Below are 18,081 nucleotides of genomic sequence, written 5' to 3'. Positions count from 1 at the left end.
TAGAAAAAACAGGGGTTAAGATGGCAAAAATATGGGTGCCTTTTTTTTTTATATAATAAAATATGGGTCGCTTTCAAGGGCCATAATGAGATTCTCTCTCTCTCTCTCTCTATATGAGAAAAATTCCTTCAAGCGTAAGGATCGCTTTCAAGAATTTTTGGTGTGTATGGATGATGTCGTTGGATATCTACCCTTGGATTTTCATTTGCCCTACGTGTATTTACCGAAAAACACGTGGAAAAGGAAGCGTATCAAACTAGAGCTATATCGCTCCCCGTATCCTTATCCGTCTCCTAAAGTTGGATGGATATCTACCATTGGTTTTTCATTTGCCCACGTGTATTTACCCAAAAACACGTGGAAGAAGAAGTGTATCAAAAAGTCACTCCCGTATTCTAATTCGTCTTTTAAGAGTATTATCAGTAGTTTTTTTTTTTCTTCTTAAATTTAAAAAATAAAATTACTTTTTGCTTCCCTATTCAAATACGAGTAATGCTACATGTCATACTCATGTCCCTCTTGTGTCCCTCTAAAAATGAGGTGACTTTTAAAATCACCATTGAGCTTGTGATTGATCAAAATTGAATTTTGATCACATGGTGATTTTAAAAGCCACATCATTTTTAGAGGGACACAAGAGGGACACAAGAGGGACATGGGTATGACGTTTAGCATTACTCATTCAAATACATTCCAAAATAGCTTCACTTATTTTTCTTTATATCAATTAAATATTCTTTCTTTACAAATATAAATTTGTACCTATCCTTACATTTTTTACACAATTTAATAAAAGACAAAAGATGAGAGATGAGAGATGAAAAAAAATATTTTGTATTAAAATAATTGATTGAGACACATTGGAAGCACTGTAGCATTCCCAATGCTTAGAAACCTGTAAGAATTTATTGCAAGTGATTTTTTGTGATTTTTTTTTTTGACATTTTTTTCTATTTAGGGAAAATAATCACCTATAAAGTATCTGTTATTAGTGTACTAAGAGCATTCCTAATAGCCTCATCAAAATAGCTTTTTAGTTATTTTGATGAGCCAATTTGATGAAAACACTCAAAAACCACTCACTCCTAGCAGCCTCAACATTTTAATCAAAAAATTTTGATGAGTGAAATTACTCTCAAATTCTGATGAGTAATATTCACTTACCAATTTTGTTTTACCTTTCTCTCTCACATGATCAACACACTTTTTTTCCTTTTTTCTTTCATTTTCTTCTCACATCTTCCATATCTCTCACACGATAATGTCCTTATTTCATGGACATGAAGGATTCTTTGTAAAAAGATTAAATAGAGAAAGAATAAATAAATAAGAAAAAATATTATTTAAATGGAATAATGATAATAAATAGTTAAACTGGTAAGGTTTGGTGAGTAAAATTTGATGAGATTATTAGGAATGCAGAGCATGTTAGATTGTTAGGTATGCAAAAGTAATATTTTATTGAAAGAATAATAGTTATTACTTGAAACTAAAGAATTTTGAATGAAATAGTTTTTTTTATTGAAAGAATAATAGTTATTAATTCAATAATGATTTATCACAAATTCAATGGTGATTTTAAAAGCCACATCAATTTTAAGATGATACAAGGTGACGATTTTAAAATTCACATTAATTTTAGTAGAACACAAAGCGGACATCCGACATGGGCCTTAAATTTAGCGTTGTTCTAATTGATCGAGTCATCGTGCTTCTATAAGTAATTCTAAATTTCACACTTTCTTGTGTCCTCTAAAATTGATGTGACTTTTAAAATTACAATTAAATTAAAATTTAATAGTAATTTATTACAAATTCAATAATAATTCAAAAAATTACGTCAATGCTGCATTACCAGCACTAACCTTTACTTCAAATTTAACATCTTCAGAGCTTAAAAAAAGTTTGGAAAAAATATAAATACTCTCTTTAAACTAATACTCAACTAAACTCTTCTGTCACTTTTTTACTAAGAAAAGAAATAAAAAAAAAATTGAAATGTCCCTTTCCAACTAAACATTGCATTAATGTTCTCCCAAACCCAAAAATTGGCAGTATTCTTCAAATGACAAAAATACCCTTAATAAAAAAAATAATAATAATGATTTTATTTTTGAACCCATCATTGGACCCTGCCATAACAAACTTAAATTAACCTCAATAGGCCTCATAAGCTATATAGGCTCCGCCAACAAGGCCTTTATACTAAAAATTATTGTAATTTTCTCGTTTAGAATATGAGCCACCGTTTCTAACACCATGACAAAGAAAGAGAACTAGAAATTTATATATGACCAAGGAAAGTTAGCCAACTGCAATGATTATACTAGTTATTGGACGTAGGGTAGGCCTATATATATATATATATATGGTCACACCCTATTGAATAAAATTTGCATGTTGATTTTTCTTTATGATTTTTTTGTACTAACATCTATAATGGTGTTATTTATTTATTAAAATTATATATAGTGGGTGATGTTACGTCTAAATCAAAAGATTTAATGCGGATAAACATGACTTTCATTTATATTTTAGGCTCATACCTGGTCTAGGACCTAGGTCATGTCTATCTTATCCTAAAAATTTATAATGCTAGAGCATCTTCTTGTGTTCTCATGGTGTTATCTTGAAATGGCATAAATGTAATTTTTTTAATTAAAAAATTACAACTATGCCATCTAAAAGGACATAGATGTAATTTTTTAATTACATTTATGCCATTTCAGGAGAACACTAGAAGAACACCAGAAGATGCTCTAACATTTCTCTATATTTATATTAGAGAGATGCTACATACATTTTTCAAGTTTTCACTCTTTGGTGTGGCCGGCAGTAAAAATAATCATTGGATGCTACATGTATGTTCTTTTATTTGCAATGTAGCAGTACTTCACTTAACCCCTTGAACTTACATCATATTTGCAATTACTTTCATAAAGTTAAAAAAACTCTCAATTTAGTGTATTTATCTTTTAAAAGAAAATCAATTTCACCTTTTCATTAGGATTTTATGAAAAATGGTTACGAATGAGTGTCAAAAATCTCAAAATACCCGATCTCTCTCTTTCTCTCTCTCTCTTAAGAAAAAAAGGAAAAACTTGCATAGATTTGGACGTTGGTCATGATTTAACGGAATTTGCAAGAATATTCACGTTTGAATTTTTGAATATATATATATACACACACACATATATATTTTGGAATTTTTGGCGGGATTTAAAATCATAGTGAGGGTTGAAATTGAGATAAAAAAAAAAAGAAAGTGAAAGATTGTTACACTAGTTTAGAGTTTTTGAAGTTTATGAGGATAATTGCAAAAGCGGCGACAATTTATGAAGGTTAAGTGAAGTTTTTCCAATTTGGTTTTTCATTCAATGATAATTAATTCTCATTGTTATTTCAGGGAGTGAGTACCGACATGTATATGGAGGTGATAGGACCCTCCCCATTTCAGTGAAATGGAGATGAACAATTTTATAGCTGAGATTTTGTTTTGATATTCCATTTAACTTAGTATTTGGTGTCACGTCAGTATACTTGGGAGCCAGATTCACTGAATTTTCTTTGTCCATCGATCGCAGCTTATATATGATCATATTTGGTTGTGGTCACTCGCATGTCAATAATCTTAGTGTTCCATATCGGGCCAATTCTATCACTTCAGTGAAATAGTTAACACAGGCTCTCAATTATTCGGACTTGTTTTCACGAATTAACATAGAGAGAGAGAGAGAGAGAGAGAGAGAGAGAACCATATTGTACGTGTCACTATCCAACCAAAACTAGCATAACATTCTTGATAATAAAATGTCGTAAACTAGTTGAAAGTTATTCAGAGACAAAGAAGTGTGGTGTCTTTGATGGGTCACTACCAAATGTTGTTGTTTCTTTCTCAGTTCTCTCCCTTTCTCCTTTACATTCTTTTGTATTTTCTGGAAGGCTTTTGGAATGGCTGCCAATAAAGCATTCTATTTTTGCTCAAATTTCTTGTGGTATAAATTATAATAATATATATATATATATATATGCGCATGGTTTCTCTGCGCATGAACCATATGATCATATGATATGTATAATACTGTTTTCTTTTGGAACTATATGCAAGTTGGCAAGTCTATTCGATCACTAGCTAGGTACTGATTCTAGTACTCATACTCGCATTATAAAAAGGAGAAGGTAATCTCTGGTCCTTTTAGGGTTGGATGAGCAGATCTCATGACCAAAAAGAAGAAGAAAGGAGGTGATGAACCCATCTCATCTATTCAGCAAGAATTTCGATTTACACGTGGTAAGATTAAAAGATAGAGTTGAGCAAAAGCTTTCGTTAAAAAAGATAGAATTTTGATATCCCATTTGATTTTCATTGATGCTTTGTTAAAAAATGGTTAGCCTTTTGCTCTATTTTTTAGACACTACTGTCTTTCCATCGCACAATAGTTTCTTTCTTTATTTTTTAAGCACTTTGAAATTTAAACTTTGAAGATACATATGCTCTTTCTTTGAAAACTTTAGTGCTTCGGTGATTTTTATTTTTCAAATACTATTTTTTATAATTTAAATTATACTCAGATTTTATCCAACCTTTTTTAATTTTGTCTCAAATTTTCTAAAGCATCTAAACATAATTTCAAAATACAAATTCTCTGATCAGTATTCGCAATTTTGAATATTTTTTCAAAAAAGATCGTACACCCAAACGAGCCATAAGTTTGACTCTGCGTAGACTCGTTGTTTAAGCACGCCCATGAAATCTTGCTTGCCTTTCATAATGTTCAATATGTTCAATGACAATTGCAATTGCTTAGGTAATTACAATTTTACTTGAACTAAAAATAACATTTAGGCAGGTAAGTAGATCGCTTGTCCCCTCTCGCTCTCTCTGGCTTATATATATGCATACATTGAAAACAATGATAATCCAAACTAAACATCAATCTGCATAACAATATGTGTCTCTTTTGTTTTTTTGTTATTTTTTTTTTTTATTTTCCTTTGCTTTTAATTTGTATCCTAAAGGAGCATGCATGTCTTAAAAAATTGAAGATCTTATCGATTAAGAACACTTTGTAGATAGGTTAGGTACATAAAGGTGGATTAGGTTGGAAGTACTACTGATTTTTTATTTTTATATAGTTTTATAATTTGTATTTTTGGATTAGGTTGGAAGTACTACTGATATTTTACTTTTATATATTTTTATAATTTGTATTTTTTTTCTTCATTTTATATATGGGTGAAGAAATCTTGTTGTGCATATTGTAATTAATTCCTTAATCTATATTTAATTTCAAGTGGAGCATTGTTAAAGTGTTTTTTGGCATGACTCAATCCTCAGGTGTCTCTTGATAAAGCCAAAATATGAAATATGGTTCTGGTAAAAATAAGAGCTCATGAACTTAGGGGCAAGAGTAGTAGTTGGACAAAGTTAAACATTAATACTTATGGTGTCTTCTTCATCACCTGATCAAAACGTGTATTCATGACAGCAAAAACAACTACCACATCTCACACCTTTGCCTCCATACGTTCTGCTACCAATTGTTACAAACTTGAATATCATGTTTGTAAGTTTAACGTTGTCAATTTTTTACACGACCCGCAAACCTAACATAAACCTAACATGAAATTAAAGGGTTAGAGCTGAAGATTAAATTAGTCGGATTGTAGTTGACCTATACAGTCTTATACTTATGCTTCGACACGACCTAAATTCGACACGCGATATAATGGCAAGCAATTTTTTACATGACTTGCGAATCTGATACGAACCCAATATAAAATTAGATAGTTAGGGTTGAAGGGTTTGATCCGTTTAATTAAATTAGATAGATAATAGTTGACATATATAGTCTTATACGCATTCCTCAACACAACTCAAACCCGATTTATAAACGTGACTCGATATATTAGGGTAAGATTTTAGAGGGAATTAAATTGACCTCCTCCAATCTATTCAAGGAGCTAGGAGGGATGAACTTTGTAACACACTCCCCCCACAATGGCATACAGGAGGGCTCCAAAAAGTTGGGTGCCTTAGGTCTAGACATGGACAACTTTCCAACCTTTTGGAGCAATGGTGGCAAAAATATGCAATGATAGTGATGGGACCATGACATGATATTAGTGCACATGACTGCTCTCAAGTCGCAAGGCATCATGATATGGATGTTATTTTTTTCCAACAGCATGGACAAATAATAAACCAAAAACACTCAAAGAGTCAAAAGTACCCAACTAAGTAGACGATCAATGGCCAGACCATAGAAGGTGGTTCTTTCGTTTTTCTCTACTTTTGTAAATGCTGATGCAGTTCCTGAAGAAGAATCCAAATAAGCGGCCTGCATATATTGCTGGAATTCCAGTAAGTTAATTCCACAACTTAATAATTAGGGAAAAATGAAAAATTAGTCATCGTGGTTTAGGTGATTGTAATTAGCTCTATGTGGTATCAAAACGAACTCAAAGATCCATAAAGTATGCCAAAAAAATAATTTCTCCTTACAGCTAAATTCCGTTCACTAATTAACAGATTCCGATAGTGTGAAATGTCAGAACCAATTATAAAATTATGACAAGTGTCATATTTAAGACAGTGTCACATTAACAAAACCTATTAATTAATTCAATGGACGGAATTTGACTAAAAATAGTAAATTGTTCTTTTGGCATAGCCCACATGAACCAATTTTATATTTTTCCTGTAAAATAGCTAATAACAAGCTATTGTTGACGTATCGGGGAGATCCCGTAATTTGACAAATATTTAGGCAGCAATTTCGAGAAAGTTTATATAAAACTCACATGGCTAAATACTTACTCAAGACATATAAGTTTTATATTAACCCTCTCATAATTATTGTCTAAATTACTAACAAATTACTAGACATCTTAATCTACGAATTTGCCTTCATTTCCTTTCAGGCCATGTGGTAGGCAACTTATCTCACTCACTTTCTGACCCTTGTTGGATCAATGGTTTTCACTACCAAAAGCCCGACACAAAAGTTTCTGTTTAAAACAACTAATGAGAAGAGTAGTTTACATAAAGACCAAATTATTTTCTAAGATAGAATAACGATTATTATTATTATTTCAACATGAGATTTCTATTGCTATCAAAATATAAAATACAAAACCGTTCCAAAAGTGGATCATGAATCCTTACAATTTTAAAGAATTTGTAGATTTTCAAACTACGCAATTTATACCATTTCTATGCGTTGAAACGTTTAGAAAATAAAAGGTGGCATGTTATCGAGACAGCCATAAAGAATTTTCCTTTCAAAACACTTATTCTTCACTTTTGTAAAGACAATTCTTCTTCTTCATAAAATACAATTTTTTACTTAAAACTCTTTTAGAAGATAGAGAGTAAGAACGTGATGAATATATACTCAATTCTCAACTCTAATATGCCACATGCTTAATCGGTGACATTTTTCAAGTGATTTGATGCCTAAAAATGCCAAATTTGCGTAATTTCAAAATCTACGATGGTAGGGATTCTAATATGGAGGAAAAGAAACAAAAATAAGCCTCCCAGATTTATCCCAACCTAATCGATAAAGTGTTTGTGGAAAAGAAGAGCTTTTGAAAATAGGGCCTAAGCCTCTCCAATAAGATATTTGGGACGCAGGTCGAGAAGAGGACCACCATGACAGCATGCAAGATACGCTTGAGCAACCCAAAGGAGGAAATAGCACTAGCACCGGTGGAGCATATTAAGGTCTTTGAACGAGACATATCTACTTTCGCTTTGCGATGCAAGAAAAAACAGGCGGAGAAGGTGAGGGTGTACAGAAAAGTCAAGATAGTGAAGGGGCGCGTGGACACTAGCGGTGAGTGGCTCTCAAGTTGAGGAAAAAAATAAAAAGATGAGAGAGAGAGAGGAAGAGAGAGGTGTCGGTATATTAAGATTCTCTATAATTATTTGTTCAGGTAATTGTGAGAGATCACTTATGAGACTTACCTGACTAAATAAAAATTGAGCTGCCCAACTACTTATTCGGTTAGGTGAATCTTATAAGTAGTTTCTCATAATCACCTTCCGAATTTGATAAATGATTCTTATCAGGCGTTGAGATGTCTTCCTTTGAAGATGATCCATGGTAATTAACTATTTAAATTGCTAGTAATTTGAACAATTATTATAAGATAATTCATGTGAAATCCAACTATTCAAAAAAAAATTGGATTGTCCGACTACCGATCCTGACATATGGGTTTTTTTTTTTGAAAGAAAAAGAAGAACTTTATATTGACAAAAAAATCGACTGTACAAAATGTTGACCAAAACAAACACTTTACAATCAAAGAGAAGCTCTAGGCATAACAAACTCATATACAAAGAAACAAAACACAACCCTAAAACAACAATCTGAACCAGGTCAGAATATTGGTATCAACATTCCATTTGTGACATAGGTTGACATTCTCCGGTCTTTTGAAATTTTCCTTTTTCAGAGATCCTGCACCGAACTTCCCAAAAAATCTGCTTCAAAATCTACTCTTCAGTTCGAGGTTGCCCACCAAACTTTATCTCATTTCTGGCTTGCCAAATACTGCACACAGTAAAACTTAGGATCAGTCAATATATGGACCCCTTCAAGGCCTTAGCCTTCCAGCTTCGACAACCTTCATCAATCAGATCATCCCAATTAGTAACAGGATTTTATATTAACTCCCTTACAATAGCTAGCAATATGAACAACTAATTACCATGAAATCTCAATCCGTCTTTCTCAAGGAGTGGCCAAAGAAAATGGTCAGGTGCTTTCAAAAGTGTCAATACCTTCCACTAGAGGAAAATAGAGAGAGGCTTGGGAAAATATTTAAAGAAACAAAAAAAAACGACAACCACAACCGTTCTAAGTCAGTCAACTTCTACCACATAACCAATTTATCTAAATAGGTCCAAAATTTATGGGGCCAAAAAATTGTAAACAGATCTTATTTTTTAAACTCGCCTATCATGAAAGTGACCTCTCTCAAGATTTTTGTGAAATTATGTCCACACAGCACACGATTGTGTTTTGAACAAATTATGTAAGAGAGCGATCGATTCCAACCAACCGTGTGCTTGGCCAACATTTATTTTAAAATATGTTCTTGAACACCTTCATTTATTGATTTTATTCTGATTTTTCACCAATCTTGCTTCTTTGGCCCAGAAGATTGACGCATGCGCCAGTGTCAAAAATGGGATATAAATCTTGTTATATATTACAGAGAAATGGTTTATTTCTTTCTCACGTCGTTCTCTTATCCTATTTTTTAAAATTATTATTAGATATGTATAGTTTATGTCATATGGGCCATAGATCTAATGGTGATTTTCAAAAGCGAAAGAATGAAAGAAAGAAAATTACCATTGGATATGTATGGTCTATGTCATATGGGCCCATAGATCTAATGGTCATTTTCAAAAGTGAAAGGATGGAAGAAAGACGAGATGAAAATGTATAACACATCTCTATATTAGAATACTAACGGTAACTTTCTTTAAATTTTTTCTTAAATGTAAGAAACCAAACTACTTTTTACTTCTCTATTCAAATAAATTTCACAATAACTTCCTTTATTATTTTTCAATACCATTTAAATATTTTTTAAATTAAATGCTAGGAGAAAGAGAGATGAAAGAGAAGCCCTTTTAAATATTGTTTCAAATAAATGCTAGAATAATGAGAAATGCTTTTTATATTAAAATAATGTTAAAGGAATCAATTCCTAGATTTAAGATATAATTTTTTATTCATTTAGTTTTCTTTAGTTAATAGGATGACAAGTAATAAGAGCATTTTTAGTAACTTCCGGCCATTTTCCCAAAATATAGGAAATAAACTACTTTTTACTTTCCAATCAAATAACACTCCACAGCAGCTTCCCTTCATTTTTTCCTATATCATTAAAATATTTTTTTTTTTTACTTTTACTTTAATTAAAAGTAGGAAAAAGAAGATAAAGTAGAAGAGAGATAATATATTTTTTACCTTTACTTTAATTAAAAGTAAGAAAAAGAAATAAAGTAGGAGAAATATAATATATTTTGTAAATAAACAATTGAATAAGAAGTGAATAGTGCTTCCCAATGCATTGGGAAGCACTATTCTTTCCAGGAAAACGAAATTTTTTAAAAGTTGCTGCGAAGGAGTTTTTGTAACTTTCTTGAAATTTTTCCTAAAAACTTATGGAACAAACCCCTTTAAGAGCTGCTGTGAATGTTAAGAAAATCTGTTTCAAGAGGTTTTTTTACATTTAGAAAAATGTATTGAGTTTTAAAAATGCTACTGCTAGTAGTAACCCAACACTCTTAAGGATCATCCCAATCTCCTGCAATTCTCATGCCGAATTCCCTAGAATTTGGGCAAGAAATTCCAAAAAATCCCAATCCATATTCCAACATTTGGTATTCAACGAAGATACCATAGAGAGAGAACTGGGTCTTATACAATTAAGTTGATCCGATATTTTTTATATTTTCATGTTGAAACGATCTCATTGTTTTAATCTAACCAAATCAATCCAAAACTTTGGTCGGTCTTGATGGGTTTTGGCTAACCATTGCTCCGTTCATTCGTACCTTTGTAATTATTTTATAGTTCGAATCATCTTTTGCTACAAATTTAATCATTTACACCTCCAATCATATAACGTCAATAATTCATTTACATTTTAGAGCATTTAAGCAACAAAAACAAGTGCACAAGACATTAGGTTATTAACAAATGAAAATAATCAAATCTCCTTATAAATAAATTTACATTGTTTGGTTAGTTCAGTTTTGGTTTCATCTCTTTGTAAAGAGGACAATATTTATTACAATCTGAGGTAACAATTTATGTGACTGCCACATCTACCACAATCAAATTTAATTGTTTACTAACTTGATAAGTGTGACGTGAACTTACAAACTAACATGACAATTCACGTGACACTGTTAAATCAGCCACAATCAAATTAAAATATTTTTAATAACAGATGCGATAAGGGCACGTGAAATACCTCTGAAGTTTATAAGGATCTTGTACTAAAAGTTGTGGTACTTCTAAATTTCACCTCAAAGTCGAGCCAATCTCTTCCCTTTTCAAGTTTTAAAACTAAATCAACCTAAGCTCACCTGTTTAGATAGATTGTTCGAGTCTGTCTGAGTTCACGACCCTACTTGCCATTCTAAAAGCCCTGTTTCCTTAACCTTACCAATATCAGCTCTTTTCCTGTCAGCAGCTCAAGATAACGGCAAATTCCTTTTTGCTCCTTTTTGTTGCCATACTCTTAACAAAACAACAATTCCCGTGAAAGATTGTCACCACCTCAACCATGAGGTTCATGATAACCCATTGCACAATATGGCATAGCTTAACCTCAATATAACCTTCATCCATAGAGGTATATATTTTCCTTCATTTGATTTCAATACATGAAACAGGAGTCACAACTATAAAGTTATAAGCTTCAAGGGAAGAATGAACTGTAGCCTGTAGGAAACTCATCTTCAAAAAACATGCGGACACATATTCCATCAACTGTCTAAGGGATACGGTGGCTACACAAACAAGGTGGCTTGGGGTTTAGGAGTTATTTTATCCCTTCCAGAGTCTTAGGGATACCGTGGCTATAGTGGGAAGTATTGATTGTCCAGATTGTCGACGCAATTTTAGGATAATGACCCCATCGGAGGCGTGTCGGAGTAGTTTGTTATCACAATTATGTTTGTAGCTACATGTAATATATGTCATTAGTATTGTGTATATAGTTTTAATTATATGGTATTGATCCTTTAATAAGTTATATCTGTCCGATTGGTACATTTGTATTAATTCATAATATAAGGGTTTTAATTAAATGTGGAGAAGTCTTTCACACAGGTTATTTATTGAAAGTTATAGAAATAATGTTAGTGCCTTATCTAACCAACCAAATAAAAGAAACAACGAACCTAGCTAATGGTCCTGGCTTGAATTTCCAATTCTGGTTAATAAGAAATCAATTGCAGTCACAAAGAATTTTGATAACTGAGCAAACTCTGGGAAGAATGTGTTGGCTCATATTGGTTCACAACACCACATACCGTTTAGGATTCAGGATCATATGCAACTGTCTCAACTCTACATTAGAAGGATGGCATTACTGAGGCCCATCCTCGACCTTTTTGACATTACCCAATATAACACGGCACAGTATCACATGCTTTTGGCAATTGTCATCTGCCTGTATACCAAGCCTTGCACGTACAGCACTAGGTCTCCAACTTGAGATGTGATTTCAAAACCAATGATTTTTTATACAATCAGAACCCAAATCATAATGTCCATATTTGTAACTGGCCAACCATGTTGCAAAAGAAACACTAGTTTCTGAACAAGAATTACCGACATTACTAAAGATAGACAAATTTAGTGGTACATGTTCAATGGGTAATGGGCAATACTTCCTGTTGCGGATAGTGAAGAAGGGGGGGAGTTACTGGATGGGTTCTCAATGGGCAATACTTCCTTCTCTCATCTCCTGTTTGCGGATGACACTTTGATTTACTGTGATGCTCTTTCTGCTCATTTGTGTCATATGCGAAGCTTATTCCTGCGCTTTGAAGATGCGTCGTGCTTAAAGGTGAATTTGGCCAAGACAAATTTGGTTCCTGTTGGGAATATTACTTTGGTGGGAAGGTTGGCCTGAATCCTAGGGTGTAGGGTCTCCTATCTACCGATCAAGTATCTTGGCTTACTGTTGGGGGCCTCCTATAAAACTAAGCATATTTAGGATGATGTTATTGAGAAAGTGAAAAATAGGTTGGCTGGTTGGAAAATGATGTATTTGTCCAAGGGTGGTAGGGTTAGTACGTAGGCATATTAGTGAGAGTACTATGTCTTTCTTCCCTATTACGGCGAGTCTTGCTAGCCATATTGAGAAGATCCAACGGGATTTCTTGTAGAGTGAGTTAGGTGAATAGTTCAAATATCACCTAGGGACTCTAAATTTCGTAGTTTATGGGGAGGGTGGTGCTCTCTAGAGCCCGCACGAGTCTTTGGGGTGGCGTTGTGACTAGTTTTGAGATGGAGGATGGGTCAAAGATTAGCTTATAGCATGACAAGTGGTGTGGGGAAAAACGACTCTAAAGGTAGCTTTTTCAATTTTATATGGTCTTGCACGTGAGAAGGACGCCTCTATTGCAGATAATTTGGAGTTTTTGGGAGGTCCAACCAATGGAATGTGAGCTTCACTAGAACGGAATAGGATTAGGAGGTTGATGGCTTTGTCTCTTTTTTCCAGGTATTGCATTCTAGTAAAGTGAAAAAAGGATGTGTAAATAAGCTGTGGCAGAATCCTTCCAAAAGAGGTTTATTCAGGGTTAAATCCTTATACAACTCTTTGGCTTTTTCGAAAGGTAGCAGCTTCTCTTCAAAGAGCGTTTGGCGAACAAAAGCTCCTTCGAGGGCAGCCTTTTTTACTTGGTCAGCAACTCTAGGCAAGATCCTCACTTTGGATAATCTTAGAATGCAGCAGACCATTGTGATGAACAGATGTTGCATATGCAAGAGGAATGGAAAATCTGTGAACCACCTTCTTCTTCATTGGGATGTGACTTTCGTTGTTTGGAGTAATCTTTTCAATCGCTTTAGGATGTCCTGGGTAATGCCTAGACGTGTCATTGATTTGTATGATTGTTGGTGGTCCTCTAGTAGGCCAAGGAAGGTTGTAGTGTGGAAAATGGTGCCTACGTGCCTCTTTTAGTATTTATGAAAGAAAACGAATGATAGAAATTTTGAGGATAAGGAGAGATTTATGGGGAATATTATTTTTATGTTCTTTGAAACTTTGTATCTTTGGATGGAAGCGTATGTGGCTCCTCTGTAAATTAGTTTTAGTGATTTTCTTTTTCGTTTTGCTATTTCTAGTTAGGTTGTTCATTTTGTATACTTAGGGGCGCCTCATGATTTTAATGAGATTGGTTTTATTACTTATCAAAAAAGAAAAATATTCATTAGCAATAGGTTCTAATAGGAAAATGAAAATTCACTCATCAGCAGGAACAAATCAAAATATAATGACAAAGAATCAAACTATATCTAGATGAAGTATATGAGTACCTTTTATGGGGTAAGCCGGTACGCCCACAGGAGACAAGTCTACATGAGCTGCCTGCCTCATGAACTTCAAGACCAGATTTCTTTCTGTGTATTCCAAATCCACATGTCAGAAGCTCATAAGCCTTTTGCCAACAACCATGTGATGCAAAAGGAGTATTGGAGGTATCTTAAGCAGATTTTATAATCGTACACTGCTTTACAAAAAAACACTTACCAATGAGTTCTTCATAAAGAACTCATGCACATACCACATTTAATGTTCCTTGATGCATACAAAAAAACTTTTTCATTTTTACCTGGCATATAAACCCCCATTTCTTTCCATGATCCGATACACGCAGTCAATCGATTCCATTAATTTCTCAAATAACTTTCTACAGTTAGTCTTCAGATTCCACAAACTGCCTCACCTCTTTACCGAACTCTCAAAAACTCTAGGAGCAGCCACCAATACATATTTAAAGAACCAACAGAATGGTTTTTTTTAAAATTAAAATAATAATAATAATAATAATAAAAAGAGGAAAAAAAAAGGGGGGGGGGGGGGGAACTTCATACACAATTCTACAGTGGCTTCTCTACTTATCTACCAATTTGTAGTAGAGATACAATGCAAATCACCCAATTTTAAGCTCCCAAACCCCCTAATTATAAAATATTTAAGATCAGATCTTCAAAAAACTTCAGAAAAACTTGAATAAAATATTTAGAATTGATTAAGATGACATCTTAATCTTGAAGAATAAAAAGAATAAATAAAGGGAACTTGCAATAAGATGCTGATACTCGTAAGATTGTCACTATCTCTAGATTCCTCTTTAGAATTATTGATGTTCTTCAACTTTTTCATGATTTCCACAGTTTGTGAAGGAGTCTTAACAAAAATGGAAGGGAATGACAGAAGTAGTAAGATGACATCTACAGATATGTAATATTTCTCAGTTATGCATATTTGTTTTTTGATAACTAGGAAGATAGAGATTAACAATGAAAATGATAACTATTATCCACATCCTGAACAAATTAAAATAAATCGTATTATTACTAAAATAAATTAAAAACACTTTCAATCAAGAAAACATGCGATGCTTTTGATGCATCAAAATCTGCATGAAATCAAATACAAAGACACATTCGTACTTCCAAACTTCCACTTGGCTACTTCACAATGACAACTTGACACCAAAACTCAAACACATAACACACCCAAACACAAACCCCCATAGACAGGCACATATCTATATCATCACCTCTCATAGATTAACAATGTTTTAAGCTCCCATCGAGTTGCATGATTGCATCTTTTCTAAAAAGAAGAGCACGTCCAAACTCAATGCCAAACATGCTACTCAATGAGTTGCAAAAATAACCAGTGAGTTGGGGTTATACAACAATACATAATTGTGAACAATTATACTTTTTTTACTTATATATATATATATAAAATAAAATTAAAAAAAGAAAAAAAAAAGAAAAAAAAAGAAAAAAGAAAAAAAAAGAACACTTAAAACTTCTGTGATGAACTTGAAGTATAATTGCTACAATATAGTGAGGTGAATTAAACCCCCCCAAAAAAAGGACACAATTTCACGAACAAAACCTACAAACTAGTTATTTCTCTTTTATATGTTTGAGTCTTTCCTTACTAATCCTAGTTGTGATGTAGGATTACATGCAATTCTAGCATCCAATAGAACATGAAAAACGTAATTCTAAATCTCCCAAATGAAACAAAATCTTGGAGACCTCATTCTGAGGCTATAATCTCCCGAATTGTTGATTTCAGCATCTGTTCCCCCACAACAGATCGCAACTGTTTCAGAAAGATATCTCTGGTCACCTTCCCAGCCTGTTATAACCCATATAGATATATGAAAAAATGTATCATCATTCTTATTTCCACACTCCAAACAAAACAAGAAAGCTGCCTACTTACCCTAAATGTGTCATACAGATTCGTCAATTCCTGCATTCGTTCTGTGGGAAGGAAACTCTCCATCTTCGAAAATAATTTCCCAAACGGATACTTTGCCGACGCTCTCACCTGGCCTGAAAATAATAACGAGGGTACAACTAGTTTCAAACATGAAAAGCGGATACAAAAATCAAAGCAAACCAAACAAGATGAACCATTGATACCTGGCAACTTATCAGAAGATTTGTAGCTCACAACACACTCGGGAAGAATGTTCCTGTTCATATCGGCGAACCACACCACATACCTTTTCGGATTCTTAGCATCATCTGCACCTGTATCAAAATCTTCACTAGAAGGATGGCATTGTTGAGACCCCGCCTGGACCTCTTCGACATTACCCAATATAACACGGCACAATATCACATGCTTTTGGCCATTGTCGTCTGTCTCCGATTGCAGAGCACTGAAACCAACCCAACCCATAAGTTCTCAATAAAAATCACGGAAAAATAAACTTGTAATTCAGAACAGAATCACGCAATCTACCTTATATGGGGTAAACCCAGGGGGTACAAGTATATACCAACCCCATAAGGTCCAGAGCCCGAAACCTTGCTTGGCACTGAAAACCCATGTGCTAAAATCCCCGCTACCTCTTTGGCTGAAGCTCCATACCAAGCATACACAGTATTCGACGCGCCCCGAGCGGTCTTGACAGTCTCAATCTGCTTCTGAAAAACTTCGAAGCGAGCTCTCTCCAACGGCCCCGTGGGCGTGCACTTGTGAATTGCAGTGATGGAAGCAGCGTTAACAATCTTCCTGATCCCAACCAGGAAAAAATTGCTCACCACCGAGTAAGGTCGGTCTCCTGGGCTCAAAGGCTTCGCATTCGGCCATCGAGATGTTTCCAAATCGGCAGGCTCTAAACGTCGTCGTTTCAACGAACTTACCTCGTCCTGGACCCCGTTCGAACTCGATTCCAATTCCTCCCCCTTTCTCTTACACGAATTCCCGTCAATTCGAATCTCAATCTTAATCGTCTGATTTCCTGAACTCCCTTCCGCACCGTTCGCTTCCCCGATCTCTTCGCCGAAGAACTGTCTCGGGAAAATGCAGTCACCATTTTTGTCAATCCAAGCGATTGATCGCTGATTCCCGGTCCCGAAATCAATCTGCAACATGCGCAGAAAGTCAAAGATGTACCTCGACCCACCTATCGACATGTCCACCATCGGCTTGCGCTTAGAGAACCCCAATCGAATGCTCTCCTGCACATCGCTCGGGAAATCGATCCACGAACCGTTCCGGTAGAACATGAACCGGACCGGCGTGCCGCAGAGTTTGCTAGGGCTTGATGATTGTGGTGGTGAACACAATGACGAGGGACTCCGTTGAACCCTAACCCTAACAGTTTCCACCATTGTCCTTGCTACGTCGTTTTGGCCAATTACATGCGAAGCCATGGATTCTACAGCCTTCATCAACAACCTATACAAACAAATATTGACAAACAACTGAGAGAATCGAGAGCGCTTATCGCTTACAAACCCTTTTATAGCGCTCTTTGAATGACATAGACCCTATTAAACTATTAAAATAGCCCTACCCCCAGGCAAGTTTACTCGGGGAGGGTGAGAATTATCAAGGGTATTTTTGGACTTTCATATTGCTTTTTTTTTTTTTTTTTTTTTTAATTGTTTGTGGCGCTCTCAAGTCTCGTGTGGGGTCAGCCGTTCGCTGAGATTTGATTTACACGTCCAAATCCAAAGGGTTTACGGTAATAAGTTGCCTTGCGGGTGAAGTTAGCTTTTCCTTAAATAATGCCACATAGGACTTGGCTTACCTACCGTTGCGGTTTACTTAGGCCCCAAGAAATGTGGGGCCCATATAGAATACACGAGGAAATCATTTTTCTAGATAACAAAAAAGGTGCACCTTTTGACTTTTTCTTATTCTACGTTGACGTCGAGGTCCGCCGTGAATGCCAAGTTGCATATGGTGAAGTTAATTAATTGAGAAGAAAAATGCTAAGAAAAGACAAATTTTATATCCCATCTATTTTTCTGTCCATTA

At 34.5% G+C, this 18,081-nt stretch overlaps 1 protein-coding gene across 3 annotated transcripts; it reads right to left on the bottom strand.

The window, feature by feature from the left end:
• Positions 1-8,305: 8,305 nt before the first annotated feature.
• Positions 8,306-17,541, bottom strand: LOC133865432 (probable inactive poly [ADP-ribose] polymerase SRO3). Of its 3 annotated transcripts, none has more exons than XR_009899720.1 (5): positions 16,555-17,541; positions 16,230-16,471; positions 16,027-16,139; positions 14,091-14,174; positions 8,306-8,637 (listed from the first exon to the last, which is right to left on the bottom strand). XR_009899720.1 is itself a non-coding variant. In XM_062301837.1 (4 exons), exons 1-4 carry the CDS (start codon positions 17,487-17,489, stop codon positions 15,838-15,840), a joined length of 1,392 nt encoding a protein of 463 aa, XP_062157821.1. In that variant the 5' UTR covers positions 17,490-17,541; the 3' UTR covers positions 15,589-15,837. The 3 variants fall into 3 exon arrangements, 1 of the variants encoding a protein (XP_062157821.1); XR_009899719.1 differs by having other exon boundaries at positions 8,306-8,564; XM_062301837.1 differs by lacking the exons at positions 8,306-8,637; positions 14,091-14,174 and adding an exon at positions 15,589-15,939.
• Between the last annotated feature and the right edge of the window lie 540 nt (positions 17,542-18,081).

The sequence above is a fragment of the Alnus glutinosa genome, chromosome 4 (genome assembly GCF_958979055.1).
Source record: "Alnus glutinosa chromosome 4, dhAlnGlut1.1, whole genome shotgun sequence".
In the NCBI taxonomy this organism is placed as follows: Eukaryota; Viridiplantae; Streptophyta; class Magnoliopsida; order Fagales; family Betulaceae; genus Alnus; species Alnus glutinosa.
The sequence above is the reverse complement of the archived record's forward strand: the minus strand, read 5'-3'. Positions and strand labels throughout refer to the sequence as shown.